Source organism: Cuculus canorus, chromosome 1 (assembly GCF_017976375.1).
Source record: "Cuculus canorus isolate bCucCan1 chromosome 1, bCucCan1.pri, whole genome shotgun sequence".
NCBI classification, from domain to species: domain Eukaryota; kingdom Metazoa; phylum Chordata; class Aves; order Cuculiformes; family Cuculidae; genus Cuculus; species Cuculus canorus.
In genome coordinates this window covers 94,222,052-94,239,463 of record NC_071401.1, presented here as the reverse complement: position 1 = coordinate 94,239,463, position 17,412 = coordinate 94,222,052, and the positions used below count along the sequence as shown (strand labels likewise).

General features: G+C 40.2%; 1 protein-coding gene across 1 annotated transcript; it reads left to right on the top strand.

The window, feature by feature from the left end:
* Positions 1–2,444: 2,444 nt before the first annotated feature.
* ETS2 (ETS proto-oncogene 2, transcription factor) lies at positions 2,445–17,124 on the top strand. The gene is made up of 10 exons (XM_054085806.1): positions 2,445–2,704; positions 6,261–6,332; positions 8,814–8,934; positions 10,726–10,845; positions 11,289–11,489; positions 12,237–12,320; positions 13,107–13,349; positions 13,501–13,764; positions 14,472–14,590; positions 15,500–17,124. Exons 2-10 carry the CDS (start codon positions 6,261–6,263, stop codon positions 15,713–15,715), a joined length of 1,440 nt encoding a protein of 479 aa, XP_053941781.1. The 5' UTR covers positions 2,445–2,704; the 3' UTR covers positions 15,716–17,124.
* The last annotated feature ends 288 nt before the right edge of the window (positions 17,125–17,412 follow it).

Below are 17,412 nucleotides of genomic sequence, written 5' to 3'. Positions count from 1 at the left end.
TTAGCAAGAAATAAATAACTCCCAGCCTTTCATCTTATCTTTTTGACAGATGTTTCCCCCTATATAAAGGGTGGCATAATTGTTTTTGTCAGTGTTATAATTAAAATTGCTGTGCAGCTGACATACAGTTTTTAATGTTTTTTCTTAGGATTATAACAGATGTTGCCTTATTAGAGCAGGACTCTCCTGAGGTAAGAAATGTCATTGGCATAATCAAGACACTTTTTTTCAGTTTCTCAAAGTAGACTACCACAATTTGCATGGTAACATCTGATCTTACAGAATTAAATACATCCCACTTCCCTAACAAGAATGTTTTCTGTAAGAGTTTGGAAAAAATACTAGAGAAGCTTTATCACGATCAACAAGTTGCAACGCTCAGTTTTTGATGTGGCCAGAAATAGCTGGAAAATAGAGAAAGACGGATCCTCGACAACTGCACTACCAACAGCCACAGAAACTATGACTTTTTAATGACAAAAACAATCACAGCTTAGACACACAGTAAAGTTGAAAGCTTGTGAGGAACTGAGAAGTAGCAGTTATTGGTCTATTACAAGAAAAGTTACAACCATATGACACATGTTAATTTTAAATGGGAGTTAGTTTAAATAAAGCAAGGTATAATAGGAACAGCTTTTAAAGTGCAATTTAGGTCCTTGGTGCTCACTGAAAATCTAGAGAATTTGAGGTGGAAGCAGCAAGAAATGGTGGCTTCAGGTTGTTTTCTCCTTACAGCTCAGTGATTCACCACTACTGAGGACTGCATCTGTGAGGTGGATGCTGAGGGATGCAGGCAGCCCTACAGGTCCCTCAGCATCCACAGCAGCATGGCTGCTGGGTGAACACACCATGGCTTCTTTCCAAATGGAGCACACAGCATGACAGCTGTCGCACAGACAGGTCTCAAAGCAAGACACGCTATCAGGACACAGCCCCCACATGCAGCCCATAGCTGGGCATCACAAATGGATCCCCCCCAACTGGATGCACCCAAAGTGTTTAACACCACATTAAAAAAAGTCAGTTGTAGGTAATTGTGGCAAGAGAGTCAGGAAGGTCAAGTGGCTCCAACGAGGGTAGAGAAGAGTAAGAAAAGCAACCCATGCCTCCTATCTGCCTGTCCAGAGTCTCTCCAACCTGTTGGGGGGAGCTCACTTTGACAAAACAAATTTAACAGCAAGTTACTTTATATTTTGGTGGCAGAGGGCTCCTTGCAACTTTCCAAGGGTTACCTATTTTTTTCACGGTCTGAGGAATGCCAACTCTGTTTTACTGACTGTGGCTCTTGGATCTGCAATTCCCAAGTTAAAACTGTCAGCATAGCTTTCACATTGCATCTAGTTTATATTAAGAACTCCCTCAAAATAATTGTAGAAGATGCAACATGACATAATTGCTGAATTTCTACAGTAGTAATTGTCACAGTTTACTTAAGAAAATAGACTATTTATACAGATGCTTGGTTTTGATGGCTTAACTCTCCTAATCTTATCTATCTTGAGGACAGGTATTAATTAAAAATAAGCATGGAAAATGTTCAGCATGACTTATCTCTGAATTGTTATTAGAGAACCTCTGCTATCAGGACAGGCTGAGAGTGTTGGGGCTGTTCAGCCTGGAGAAGAGAAGGCTCTGGGGAGACCTTATAGCGACCTTTCAGTACGTGAAGGAGCTACAGGAAAAGTGGGGAGGGACTTTTTACAAGTCCATAGAGTGATAGGATGAGGAGGAATGGCTTTAAATTGGAGAGGAGAAGATTTAGTCTAGACATTAGGAAGAAATCCTTCACGATGAGGGTGAGGTGAGGCACTGGCACAGGTTGCCCAGGGAAGCTGTGGATGCCCCATCCCTGTAGGTGTTCAAGGCCAGGTTGGATGGGGCTTTGAGCAGCCTGGTCAGTGGGAGAGGTCCCTGCCCATGGCAGGGGGGTTGGAACTGGATGGGCTTTAGGGTCCTTTCCAACACAAACCATGCTATGGTTCTATGGTTCTATGGTTCTATGTTTCTGTGATCTCTTCTATTGCCATGGGAAGAAACCAAATCTGTCTCTGGGAAGGAGCTAAAGTTGCCGTTGCCTTTCCCTGTCCCACCCCAGCAGCACCAGGCAGGGGCAGCCGTGGGGATGGGGACCGGCGTGGCGGCGATGCCGAGCGAGCCCGGTCTGGTCCCCAGAGCATCCCCCACCACCGTAGCGACGGTGACAACAACCGGGTGCCCGGCGGCGAGAGGGGCCGGGCTTGCGGGGAGGCGGATCCCTTCGCCGCCACCTCCCCCCACGCCCGCTGAAGAGCGCCTGCGAGCGCGGGCGGCGAGGCACAGCGCAGCGCGGCGGGGCGGGGAGCGGCTCGGCTTTGCACAGCCCGGCCCAGCGCAGCTCAGCCCTGCACAGCGCAGCTCAGCCCAGCCCAGCCCAGCAGAGCCCAGCCCGGCAGCAGCAGCTCGGCCCGCAGCGCCCACGCACCCAGCGCCGGGCACCCGCCTTCCTCCCGCCCCCCTTCCTCCTCCGGGACTCTCCGCTGGGATCAACGCACTGCTGCCGCCGCTGCTGCTGCTGTTGTTGTTGGCCGGCTCTGCCACATCGAGGATATTTTGGCTACCCGGAGAGAGGCGGCGGCAGCGCTTTTTTTCTTCTCTTGTTGGAATTGTGGTGGTGCCGGCGGGGAGCAGCAGAGGAGCAGCGGGAGACGGGCTCGGGGTCCAGGTGAGGCGGGGGGGATGCGGCGGGATGCGGGCGGTCCCCCGCACGCACCGACCCTCTGCGGAGCATCCTGGAGTGAGGAGAGGCCAGCACGAGCGGAGATGCCGGTGGGAAGTGGAGATGCTAGGAGAAGGGATCCATGTTAAGTGAAGGGCTTGTTATTTTTACCTGTTTGAGCGTGAAACGGTTTTTTGTAGTCGGATTCCATCCACGTCTCCTTCTCTCCGAGGCTCGTTGGGAAGCACCGTCCTGACCAGGGGGCATTGTCCGGGAAAGGCAGTGCTGTGCTTCCTTTGGCAAAACAGTAGGGTGCACGGTTGTGTTTCCACGATCAAACTGTATCTCTTTGTATATTTAAGACCTGACTTCTCCCTAATTGAATTTAGTTCGGGTTTGTATTAACTATGTATCAGCTTCATTTTGAAAGCTGATGCCGAGGTGGAAGCCGAGCATCGCTCCCAACCCTGTGACCGAGACCCCGGCGGGTGACAGAGGGGACGGGGAGGACCCCGCGGGGCGGTGGATGGGGACGCTGGCTTGGGGAGTGGCGGCTGCGCGCCCGGGAGGAAGGGGTTAATGGGCATGGATTTGGTTAGGGCTTTAAAGGGACTTTAAAAAAAACGTCGGGCTGTGTGATCTCCCCATCTAACTTTTTATGTGGGCGAGTGTGTCGTATGTGTGAGAAGTCATAGCAGCTTTGGGCTATCTCTGCCATCAGGACTTGGGGAGCAGCTCTCTTGGCTCTGAACAGATTGGTATGAAATATTTATTTGGCCTGAAAAAAACCAACCTTGTCATTTAATACCAAAACAACAACTAAACGCTCCAAAAACCAACCAAAAAAAAAAGGTAGAGATACTTTGGGGATGCTAGCATGGCTTCGTTCTCCATGTGGATGGTTGCCAGCTGAATCCAGCTGTGGGCAAGCACTTGGCTATTGCTGAAAAGAAGTCGATCAGAATTCAGGCATATAAGTTAATAAGTGCCTGATCCTGTTGACCCTGTTCTGGTTCACCCACTCAGCTATGCGGGGGTGTTGAAGAAGGTGTCCTGCCAGTTAAACCAATTATAGCTGGCAAGCAGCAGTCATCAGCATTAGTGGAGGAGTTGGAAGCGAGGCCCAGTCACACAGTTCGGTGCTGTAGTGTCTTTTCTGAACTTAAACGACAGCTTTCTAAGGCCGGCAGAAAGCCAGTTTTAACTCTTTGCATCATGGAAAGCTGTACTGCCTTTTGAATTCTGCTTGTCTTGTGATGCCGGTGTAAGGGTTTTGGATCTCAGGGCTGGAAACTAGTCCTGCTGATGGGAAGAATGCTGATGTATGACAAGTAAAGGCTGTAGAAATTGATAATAGTGTCGGAGATTTAGTTGGAAACTGGGGTGTTACAAAACATCATAAATGTTGGACTCGGTGATACAGTGGGTCCTTTCCAACCCAGTGATTCTATGGTTCTATCACATGTTATTAGACTGGGGCGCTGATGTCTAATTTTTCATAAGCTGTGAGGTACACAGGCACGGCCACAGAACAAACAAGCAGCCTAGCGTAGAGAAACAGTGACTTGGGTTAATGAGCAACACCATGTAACAAAGACTTCTTATAAACCTTTTGTCTTAGGACCCTAAATGTGTCTAAAGAAACAAAAAAACCCAGGAAGAAGAGAATACCAGCCCTTTTGGTCAGTGGGGAAGTTCCTAACGTGATTCGTATAGAGGCCAGGATTGCACCTGAAAGTGTCAGAAATCTTATTTGTAGTCTTAACTGGGGATCAGATCTAAGCATGCTGAAAATATCTGTAATGTTTTCACAAATACTTTCCATTTGTTAAGGCTTATGGCTTGTTATCCCTAGATACCAGAGCAGATTTCAAAGGCAAAACAAAGGTTGTTAGAAATTGCTGTATACGTTTAAAAAGCCCCACCAAATGCAAGGATAAACAGTTGTTTAAACTGTGGCAAATTTAATGAGAAGATTAGGATGCTTGCTGAGTGAGACTCATGCTGTGTAAAATTCTTTGCTGCTCAGTGAGATGTGTAATTTAGATCAAATATTTGTGCATGGTATTTGAGGTAAAAACCATCATTCAGTAGACTGCATTTTTAGGTAACATTAATGAAGTGTAAGTTGACTATTTTTTTCATATTCAGTTGATTTACTGTATTTCAATTATAAACCCCATTCATCTAATAACAATGAAGTTGAAATGGGCCTTTCAGGTTAAGGACTCTTGATTTTTAAGTGATCTACTGTATAAAAGGATGAAAGGGTTCCTTGTCTTTGGCTGTTGGATGTTTTTATTTTCCTCTTTGCTTATATGGATGGCTTCTGAATGTGTTGTCATTTTAACAGGCTGGGTTTATTTTGGTAAGCACCTAATTTGCCATCGTCTTCTGAGTTTACGATTGTATTTTGATTTTTACGTTGTCTTAACAAAAGAACTTGCTTGTAGTAAGTGCTGTAATATCATATGATATGTATTGATATATATTAATATATAATATCAATAATATAATATATGGTATAATAAATGATGTGAAAAAGGAGAGGCGAAAGATTATTGAGAGACAGCTTGCTGCTGCGTAGTCTGATAAGGTATCATTCACTGACACCTGAATTACAACATCATAGTAACCATGAACGGTAGTCATAAAACTGGCTTTATTCCTTATGTTTGATTTCTCCCATAGGTCAGTAAAAGGATATGAATCTTATCACTCTTTTTCCCTGAGTGATATATAGGAGAACAAGTTATATAGGCCTTGCATAACCCTGTTCCTGGTGATACATGCAACGTGATACAGCTTTGACTTCAGTACCGTGAACATATTATGGTAGTCACATTATCAGTTCTTTAAAAAGACTATTTTACTGTGTAAACCCTTTCCAATTTAAACTTAGACCCTCTAATGCTTTATAAATATGCTAATCCTATGTCTCCAAAATACATGAGTTAACATGGTTTGGAGATGCTTTGCCTAGTAAAGGCAGCAGATTGCCAATACTGGGTATTGGCTTTGATGATTATTCATACAAAGGTGAAAGGGGTGAATGTTATTACATGTATGTGTATTATGGTCAGTGCTTTGTCCTTTCTCTTCCTTCCTTTAAAAGCCAAAGTCCAAAGTTAATCATGGCATGTGAGCAGGAATATAGTAAGGAAGAATAATACCAAATTGAATGTTTAAGATAGTGAATGAAAGTTGGAAAAATATCTCAGAGCAATAGGCATTTGGTGGACAAAGGACGTTTGTTGGCTTTTCTTGAGGTACTAAAAGCCCTCACATTTGTTATCAGAAGCTAATAATCCTCATTTACTCAGGTCACAGAACTTTAACTCCACTGATGCCTGTGCAAAGTCTTCTAGCTAAAAAAACTGCTTGAACAAGATGGGAATTGTGCCCGATGTGGTCAGGATGTGAGCAATGAGAATGAAAGCTTTCCCTTTTATCTCCTTCTGAGACCTGTTCTGCAGTTTGCGCTGAGGCAGTGAGATACATCTGTTAACAGCCTTGCTTCCTCGGTAGCAACATCTTTCATGTGACCCCTCTCATTTTTCAGATGAGTGATTTTGGGATCAGGAACATGGATCAAGTAGCTCCGGTGTCTAACGTGTACAGAGGAATGCTCAAGGTAAGTACTTTTGAGCTGTCAGCTTCTAAATCCAACTAGTCCATCTCCCAGCTAATGCATTTATTGTGTTCCTATTAATGCTAGCAGAGGAATTGTGTAACCATGACAAGGTGAACACAGATATCCAGGTTTTAACTGCTTGCTCGTAACCACTGGTCTTCTGGAGTTCTCCCACTCGGTTCAGTAGAGATGTGTAAAGCAGATAGGAAGCAGTAAATCTTACACCCTCGACACTCTCTCTCAAGGAGTCTTCCTCCCTTCATCTACCAAATCCTAAGAACTTGAAAATAAGAGGTAGACAAGAACCAAGTTCAAGTTCTTTGGAGTTGGTGGTACACTTGCCTAAATAAAGGTTACAGGATTGGCATTAAGGGTGGTCTTTAAATCTTTGACTTGATGAGACTAGCAGAGGGCTGTTCTGATATGTCTGGTTAGGTCTGATTCATTCAAGAGGATTGCATGAAAAAAGTAGGTTATTTACTTACTACATGCAACTGTGTGAAATGGAAGTCAGATACATCATAAGAAACCAAAGATAGTTATTAACTATCTATGATAGACTATGTATGATAGACTATGATAGACTGTGTATGTTATCTTATTTTGAAAGGGATTTACAAACCGAAGACAAATAAGGAGCAGAATATGAAGACTCAGTCTTTGAGGGCTTCCATCCTCCACTTAGATGCAAGTTGCTTTTAATGCCAGTATCAATTTTTTTTTTTTTAACATAGCATTGATTAATGTAAAGTAAATACAGGTTTGGAAAATACTTTCTGATCTCATTAACTCTGAGGAATGCCTATATTTTGAAGAATCAGTTAATAAGACTCTGATATGCTGAATTCTCTGATGTTTTATGTCCCCTCTTAGTTTTCTGTCCTGCCCACAACAACAGAATCCACAAGTTATCACCCAGCTTACTAGCCGTGTGCTCTTTAATACAGCATTTTTTCTAGGCAGTAACTCAGTGTTCTGCTGTCATCTAAGTCAAAATCAAGACCTGCATTCTACTTTTTTGTAGCTTTTCGCATTTTTTTCTTTTGTTCTTTAATAATTACTCTTGCATACATTGAAAAGCCAAATAAAATGTTGTATAACTGATACAGCAAGCAGAATTTATTCAACGTTATGTTTTTCCCCCTTTATTACTCTTAAATCAAGAACCTGCTTAAACATTAATTTTCTCCTTCTGAAACATGAAACTAGAACAGTATGGATTTTACCCATTCACATGCCACAGCATTTTTTCCAATGACTCAGGATAAGGGTCAGCTGTTTACACAAAACGGAGGAGTTTCCAGATTATGTTGAAAGAACTTGCCCTTTCTTTTAGGTACTAGCGATGAGTCAGTGCTTTTATCTAGTAATGTATAAAGAATCTTTTACTAGCAGATTTGGCAATTGTTATTAACTTGTTTCATGTGGATGTGAGCATTTCCGTGGGTTTGCTTTGACTCTCTCCTCTAGTTGCAGTGGGTACCTGAACCAACTATATGCAATTTGTCTCTGCTGGTCAGTGCTCAGTGGAGATTTCTGAACTCTGTTAACCCATAGAGGCATGATACCGTTTATTTTACTGGCTTTTTTCTTCCATGGAATGTATGCTTTCATACGTTCTAGCACACAGAATTGACACAAGTCAAATTTGAAAGTCAAAATTTTAAGGGAGTGATAGGAATGGTTGGACTCGGATGATCCAGTGGGTCCTTTCCAACCTAGTGATTCTATGATTCTATGAAAGAAGTTAGGTTTTCAAAATATGAGAGTGTTTATTAAATGTTGTCAATGTATCAGTAGAATCCACTTTTATCAGGAACATTTGTATCAGCCCACTTTATCCCTCTCTGTATAATGAAACTAGCAATGTTTCACTGAACATCTGAGCGCTCGAAAGACTGTAAAATGTAGTAGCTGGCAAATCTAGTAACTCAGAAGTATAAAAGTCACGTTTTTCCTTAAGTCCTATAAGGGTGACCATATAGCTTCAAGTGGTGCGGTTCAGATTAAATTTTTCATTTCTAAAAAATGCTGCATAAAGCTGCTGTAGGTTCTGCTGCTTCTGTTCTCAAGTACTGATCAAGTGTATAGTCAATTTAAAGAGTTAAAGGAAATAAGGATGTCTTTAAAATATGCCTGGAAATAAAAATACATATAACACACACATACATATGCATTCTCTATTGTTAAAAGCCTCAATTACAGGAAAACTAAGAATATCCTTACTTGGCTTTACTGTAACCTGCATAACATCGCACCCACCTAGCACTGTGATATGAATGTTAATTGTTTTCTATTCCTGTACAAGGAGCTATGCTACTGTTGTGTTCATCTTTCAAAGCCCCAAGTTGGCCGATTCAAAATAGTGATTGTGCATGATCTTCAAATTTAGGAAACTTAACCCTGCCACTTCTAGCAATGAAGCTGGCAGTGCTCTAGCAAATGCTTACATTGTTTTTAATTTATTCTGTTGCTTTGCAGCGTCAACCAGCATTTGACACCTTTGATAGTTCAAACTCTCTATTTGGTGGATATTTTTTCTCACTAAATGAAGATCAAACTCTTCAAGAAGTGCCAACTGGATTTGATTCTACTTCTTATGGTAACTCTTCGCTTTGTTCCTTTGTCCACTCAGAAAGAAATATACCCTTAGAAGTGCAATATGGATTTCCCTAAAAGAAGTGTTGCAGTACACAGACTATTAGCCCATACATGATTTTATCCTGCTCTGCTGATAGTTACTGTTCTCTGTACTGAAGAGGAATGGTAACTGGGATTCAGTAGCCTTAATAAACTAAGAGCCCGTGGAAGAAGACTTAGTAGATATGAAAGCAGAGCTAAGAGTTTAATTTTTTTAATTAAGAAAAAAATATAATATGTGTATTTAAACTTACATTTTAATTATGGTTCAGATGATGCTGTTATTCTGGAGGCTCTTTTCTTGCCCCTGTGATGTTAAAGGTTTTGCATTCTTGGATTTATTCCCTTTCACTTACCCCCATCCTGGGTTTATTTTATTCTTTACCTTAAAAAAGAGAGATGGGAATGTTTACGGATCCTTTTTATGTGTGTGTAGGATAGTACCTACTAAAAGTTCTCTACAAATCCTTTCTTTAAATACCTGACAAAACAAGGAGTTTTGTACAAAATGTAGCTATTTTATCTGACACTAGCTTTATCTCCCCTTAGGGAAGGGAAAAAAATAAAAACCCTCAGACCTCTGAAAACCACCAGTCCTTTGTTCTAATGCGATTCTAATCAGTCATTGCCCTGGTCAGCAAAGCAAGTTCTAGCAGTTATTGAGGATGGGTGTGGTAAAAACAGAAACTGTGCACGAGCTAGTAATGAGCTCCACTTGCTGGGTCAAGTGGAACTTGCATATTGTCTAGGAAAGTGAGAAGAACCACACAGCTTCATGAACTAACATGAAGTCTGTCAAGTTCATCACCTTTATATACCCCAATGCTGTTGCATGCCTATAACATAGCAGAGCTCCTTTGAATGCAACCTGTATGTGAGTTCCTAATTACCCTTGGCTTAATGATACCAATCTCAAACAAAATATCGGGAAAAGGTTTCATAATCTGAAATATATAGGCTGTGTGATTGGTTTTATTCAATATAGTTATTTTTTCAGGGAAAAATGAGGTATCTTCTGGTGAAAATTATCAATAATTCTGAGTGGCATCCAGATTTGTCCTTAAATGGAATCTACTTGTAAATTTAAAAATCAGTTAAGCAAATTAGTGGTTTATTCTGACTTCAGATATTGCTGACTTTGGATTGGGTTGCATTGCTTAGGACTGGGTACTAGCTTGTTAGCAGTCATGCTTCTTTGGTTCAGATAATAGAATAACCTGTTGCACCATGTACTTGAGTGATTGAGAGATGCACAGCAGGGTCTGAGAAATACAGCCCATTGGAAATCAGGGTTAAATAGCACAAGCTGGCTCTTCACAAACCTACAATCGGTTACATAGCTCTCAAAATAAACTGACTGGAGTTATAAGGAAGTTGGAGGTCAAATTATAGATGACAAAATACAAATAAGCAAACATATTTCCTTTTGGTGGGGGAAAATTAAAAACAGCAACAGTAAAATTTCACTGCAACAAAGGCATTTTATATAACTACTAATAGTAAATGAGAATCTATATAATGGAAAGCTGCAAAGCTTTAATTTAATGTGATGCATTGTTGTCAGACCAATGGGACAGATTTTAGTGTTGATAAATTAAGTCAAAGACTTTATATCAGGAAATGGGTCTACTCTGGTTTTCTTAGTTTCTAGCATTTTCTTATTTTTCAAAATGCACAACAGAAACTTGTCACTCCTTTCATGGGCCTAGAAGTTAACATATCTTCCTTTTCCCTTCCACCCCTTTTCTTGTAGAGTCCAACAACTGTGAATTGCCTCTGTTAACCCCATGCAGTAAGGCTGTGATGAGTCAGGCCTTGAAAGATACTTTCAGTGGTTTCACAAAGGAACAGTGCCGGCTGGGTATCCCAAATAGTAAGTGTTTTCTATTTATAAGCCCTTTTTTTAATGCTAAGGAGGATACTGAATAGCGGCTCTTTCAAAAGAGAAAGAATGATGTCAGTAGGAAATAAAAGAATGAATCCTATGTGAATCTGGCACAGCTTGACTTGGAAAGACTGGACTTGCTGGTATTAAAAGTGGATGCATGGAGAGGTCATGCGTTGGCAGCATAAGAGCGAATCAAGTAAGCTGAGGACATCTCTGATTACAAGTGAATGCAGAAGGGAGTACTGTTTACTTCTGGGTTTTTGTTTGTTGTTTTTTTTTTTTTTAATTCAAGAATAAATTCATCCTGAATTCATTCAAAACTAAGTCATTTGGCTTAAAACATTTTTTTCATTTACTGCCTTCTAATGAAGATTATTTGACAAAGGTCAGTTGTTATCTCTAAATGCTAGATATTTTCTATCTTGCAGATCCTTGGCTTTGGACTGAACAACAAGTATGCCAGTGGCTTTCCTGGGCCACCAATGAGTTTAGCTTGGCAAATGTGAACTTCCATCAGTTTCTGATGAGTGGCCAAGACTTGTGCAACCTGGGCAAGGAGCGTTTCCTGGAACTGGCACCTGACTATGTGGGTGATATTCTGTGGGAACACCTGGAACAAATGATAAAAGGTAGCTACAGAGCCATAAAGAGCTTTTGGTTTTAAAGCTTTTCTGACAGAAACAGAAATAGGACTCTTTCAACATTCAGTTCGCTATGAAGGGCTTTTATTACCTGTAAGAACCCAACACGAACTTTAAAACTTGGTTAGTAATACATCCTTTGGTGTGCAAACAATAGATGCAGATATCTGCAGAAATCATTCCATGTTCACACTGAACATCTGTTGGAATCAGTTTTTATTTGGAATAATGATTGAAACAAATGGGATTAGGATAAGGCTACTCTAATGCCTCATTATAAAAAATTTGAGAATTGGACGGAATTTGTTCACTTCTTATTACCAGTTGTTGATTTTATTCCTTTAATGTAGTGTTGTAATTCCATTAATATATGTAAAGAAGTCGAAGACAACTAGAGGTATTGCTAAAACCCTGTGAGTTCCTTTGGTTTCAGAGTGTAGCATTCAGTAGTTGGATGCATTAAGGGCTTGGACCTTAAAACACACAACAGTTGTTGCTTCTAAGTTTTATGTTAAAATTCAATTGGGATGATGGTTTTCAAGCCTGTTGGAAGTTGGTTGGGTTTTGGGGTGTGGTTTTTTTTTTTTTGAGGGAGTGTGCAATGCAGTGCATTAGTAAAACTTATGTGAATGATGGTTCCAAAATAATCAAGAGTCAGAAGGTTTTTGTGGCATACAGGTCAGATGTTTAAAACTATAAAACCAAGTTTTCTTTTTTCTTTCTTCCTTTCCCCAGACAGCCAAGAAAAAACACAGGATCAATATGGGGAGAACTCTCATCTCACCTCAGTTCCTCACTGGGTCAATAATAATTCCTTAAGTAAGTATTTTAAGAAATTTGGCATTTTATGTCTCTTAAGTTTATTCTAAGCATGTTACATATCCCAGTTTAAAAGCGAAAAAAAACAAAAATAAAAGCACCAGAATAGTTACTGTGCTTTAGGAGAACACTTGACTACAGTTGCGCAGCCTTCTTTCATAGTATTGTTTAATTGTCATCTAGTTCATATCAGAAGCCTTTTGAAGAACAAAGGCTTTGAGAAAATTGGATTTCCTCTTGCTATGTCAAAGCCTATATCTGTGGAGCAGGACGATGACTCCCACCTCTAGCAGACAGAGTCAAAAAGTAGTGTTACTGGGGAGCAGCTGGAGTTACGTTTAGGCCTTTTTGAAGACTGTGGAAGCATAATAGAGCTTTTCAAAGTGTGTGGGATGCGGTGCTAGCTCTCTCAGTTTGATTGGTGTTGTATTTCATTTTACCACAGTCAACATCCAGCTTAACCTTACTGCACCACTTAATGATGAGGACTTTACTCAAAATTACTTTTTATGTAGTTTCCTTGAAGAACAAACAATAGACGTATTTGTGATCAGCAAATTGTAAAGGGAGATTTACAGAATTTGGTTTGGAGCTCATTAGATGGGGATCTTGTCACCAAGCTCAGTAACCTTTCCAGTAGATTTGTAGCATCCATCACTCTTTTAGTCAGATTTTCATGGGAAAATTACTTCTTGGTGACACAACTGTAGTGAGGTGCTGGAAGTGTGTTAGTCTAAGGGACTGCAGAGAGAAACATCTATTTCATTCTTTTATTTCTTTCTTCAGCTGTTAATGTAGATCAGAACTCCTATGGTATGCAAATGCCTGGATACCCTAAAGCCCTCAGCTATCCCAAACCCAGTCTCCTCACCGATGTCTGTCAGACTTCCACAGGAGCAAATCTCCTTGGTCCAGAACAAGAGTTTTCATTGTTCCCTAAAACACAAGCAGATGCTGTTGGTGTGAACTACTGTGCAGTAAATCAAGATTTCCCAAGAAGCAATCTGAATTTGCTGATGGATAATTCTGGTGAGTCATTATCTGTGTCATAACTGTGGGTCTAAGGCCATATTCTGAACCTCTTTTCCTCCTTTGCATAAATTGTATATACAAGCTAAATTAAGGGTGAGGAAAAAGAAAAAGAACACTTTTCTCCTTTTTATTTTTTCCTTTTATAAAGGTAAGCTTAGAGAACATGAATCTAGTGACAGTGGAGCAGAAAGTTACGAAAGCTCGGATTCAATGCTACAGTCCTGGAACAGCCAGTCATCATTAGTGGATTTACAACGTGTGCCATCCTATGAGAGTTTTGAAGATGACTGTAGCCAGTCCTTGTGTCTGAGCAAACCTACAATGTCTTTCAAAGACTATATTCAAGAGCGAAGTGATCCTGTAGAGCAAGGGAAACCAGTTATACCGGCAGCAATTCTAGCTGGCTTTACTGGTAAGTGGTGAAGCAAAATGGTCACTCCTTGTGTAACATTAATATTCTCTGTAAATGTGTAGCTATGGTGATAAAGTTGCGTAGTTGTAAGGTATGCCTTGCCACTTAATCAGAAACCACTACTCATGAAGAGTTTCAGTTTTAAATGTCATCTAAATAAGTCTCATTGGACAGTCCATCTAAAGCAAGAACATATGGGTACATCAGAATGCATGAACATCAAATGCACTTTTTGATCTGTTTGAAAAGGGGGAAACTTGGACAAAATCTCCCACGCATGGGAGTTTCTGTAGTTGTTAGCTTGTCTGTTAAGACCTTGTTCCTGTAGTCCTTGCTGAAATAGCTTTTTCCTCTAGAGTGTTTGCCAAGCCAGGGACTACAGGGCAAGCGTAAGAGTTTGAAATGCAGCTGATGGGAGGTGGGAGTGAGAATTAAGGGATCCATATGAAAGGGAAAGATATAGCTTGTGTAAAATTCTGTGTTTCCATGAAAAAGCTGACTTGTTTTAGTCTTAATGTGTTTGTGACCAGATTTGTGTTTATAGAGGGAAAACCTTAGGTTTCTTTCTGATAGTAATTTAAAAAAGTAATAAATCAGAGTAATTACAAGATGTATGCTGTGATACGAGTATAGTCACAGGTACTGATTGTGGTAAGAGCTTGCAGAAGTATTAATTGTGGTCTTCCCCGCCCCCTCTCTCTCAACAGGCAGTGGACCTATACAGCTATGGCAGTTCCTTCTGGAGTTACTAACTGACAAGTCCTGTCAGTCATTCATTAGTTGGACTGGAGATGGATGGGAATTTAAACTTGCTGACCCAGACGAGGTGTGTGGCTAATTGTGATGAACAAAAAGATTCAGGGTCTCATGCACCATCTGTGGGTCTAGTCTTGGCTATAACACATTTGCATGATCAAACACTTGCTGAAATCTCTTTACTTGCAAAGGCTTTATCGTACAGTCGTAATTGCTGTGGGATGTTCCCTCCACTCCCCCACTCAAGGATATCAGCATAGCTTGAAACTTAAAGGTAGCATACAAAGTTAGTTCTTCTGACAGTTTAGTACTATAATTAGCTGACTGAGTGTAGTTGAATCAACAATGCCTGGGATTGCACGAAGGTATGGGGAAAATGCACTCCATGTGTCACTGTTCTTTTAGATACACAGCAAATAAGGCAGTGGTGCTTTTTAAAATATTTTGGCAGCTTTCAGCTTTAGTCATTAAAAATAAATAGAATGCATTTTCTGGTACTGTTATGAGTAGGAAAGTTATTGTATTAAGAAATGTGATGTCAAGTCCACTGAAGCCTTTTTTTTTTTTTTTTAAAGGAGAGGGGGGAAACCATTAACTCAAAGGAGTTGCAAATAATTTATCTTCCATTTAAAGAGCTGTCCCATAGTATTGATACCAAATTAATGCTTAAATGGTGTCCTCTCGGGAGAGGAGACTATATTTTCCATAAACTTGATCTTCTTAAACATATGTTGGCACATCCATTACAAATGGGTATCCCCTTTTCAGTGATGCTTGTTATCAGCCACTTACTCCTGAAACATCTTGCTGCTAGTTATCTCGGCTGAGAGGTTAGTCACCAACTCAGATGAGCATGGAACATCCAAGGCATATAAAATACTCTGAGGAGGGATTTTAATAACTGTTTTTATTTGCCACCAACTAGAAGAACACGATTTGAACAAACCCTTTGCATGTTGCTTTCTTTTTGGACTGACAGGTGGCACGGAGGTGGGGAAGGAGGAAAAACAAGCCAAAAATGAACTATGAGAAGCTGAGCCGAGGCCTACGCTACTATTACGACAAGAACATCATCCACAAGACTTCAGGGAAACGCTATGTCTATCGCTTCGTGTGTGACCTGCAGAACTTGCTGGGATACACAGCAGAGGAGCTGCATGCGATGCTGGGGGTGCAGCCTGACACAGAGGACTGAGCCTAATGACATGATGCTGCAGGGCTGAAGATCACATGTTGGGACTGTGTCTGGGAACTGTCTGCAGTCAGTTCTTCTAGCTGTTCAGAAGGATGCAACTGTTGGGAAATAAGGACCTTAACCGATTTTGTAATCAGGGAGAGCTGGAAGGAAGTGGTCTTATTTCATCAGTGGCTTTGGGTGTTGCCATGTTAGGCACTTGAGCAGCATGGAAGTCAGCACAGAGCCTTCTTCTGTCATGAAGACATGGAAATGCTCTCAGGTTAAGCATTTCTACTACCTGTACTGCCATGTAAAACATTTTGGCTACTTACACTGCCATGTAATAATGGGTTGGCTCCAAAACCAAAGGTCGGATGAGAAACCGGTGATGCAGCAGAACTATTGCTCAGATATTTTAAAATGCCATCATCCTTGCTTACATATTACATCATAAAATTTATTTAAAAAAAAAAACAAAACTAATTTATTTTAAATGAGCAGTAAGGAGAATTGATATTAGTTTTGTTCTAAAGCATGTTTTATTGTTGTTACTACAGAAATGTGCTGCATAGGTACATAAACAGTCTGTGTCCAAAACCAGATGTAGCAACTGTTAACAAAAAAGACCCTTTATTAAAGAAGGGAAGGAAAATCATACCATTTCAATATTCAGTTTGTATATATTCTGTGATTCTTTTTGAAACTCTGTAATGTTCCTATTTAACAGATACTGTATAGTGTAAATTAAACTAATTGTATGAGTGTTTTTAAGTAGGATGAATGTAAATTTATCAAATTTTTTTCATGTTTGTCTAGAATATACAACCTTCTGCAAATATTTAATTGGCCAGAGAGACAACATAAGTGCTCAGCATGCATGCATATGGTATGCTTATGATATGAAATGCGGGAGGGAGAGGAGGGAGGGCTGGCTCAGTATTTTGCCAAGACTAAAGCTGGCGATTCTTTGTGCATTTTGGCATTTTTACAAGAAACTAATGTTATATTCTGGGACATAAAGGCCCTGTTTGTGGTTTCTTCTGTAACTGAAAATGAAGATATTAACACGGATAAAACTACTTTTTTTCCTTTATAAATGGCATATGTTTTTCAACTTCTATGCATGTCCTTTTAAAAAAATTTATATACAAGCCTTATTTTTTCAGTTGACTTGTCTCTTCTTCCTGCAGTTTATCCTGTATGATTAAAATATGAATTCTATTTTTGGAAATAACTGTGACTCCTTTTCAAAGATCAGGAGAAATTTATGTAGCAGCTATTTTTACTGCAAAAAAAAAAAGAAAAAATCACTGGAAAAATGTACTTTGTAAGAAAGCTTTATTTTTTATCTGAGCTTGATGTACATTTAAATGTGTTGTACAGTGTGAGAGGTTTAAACAAATAATGGTCTCTATTAAAACCTCTTGAGCAAGAAAACTGTGTCTGCTCTTTAATTCTTTTTTTGTTTGTTTGGGTTTTTTGGTTTTTTTTTGTTGGTGGGTTGTTTTTTTTTTGGTTCAACAACTACCCCCATAAACCTCTGCAGCATTAAAAAAATCCAGCCTGACGAGACTTACAGGTAGAGGGAGATTGGAGAAAATTCTTCACGAGTGCATAGGCTGATGGTCATGAACCAAGCTAAACACATGTAACTAATCTGTGTTTAGATATAAATTAAAGTTAATGCCTTCATGCCTCGCCTCTGAAAGAAAACT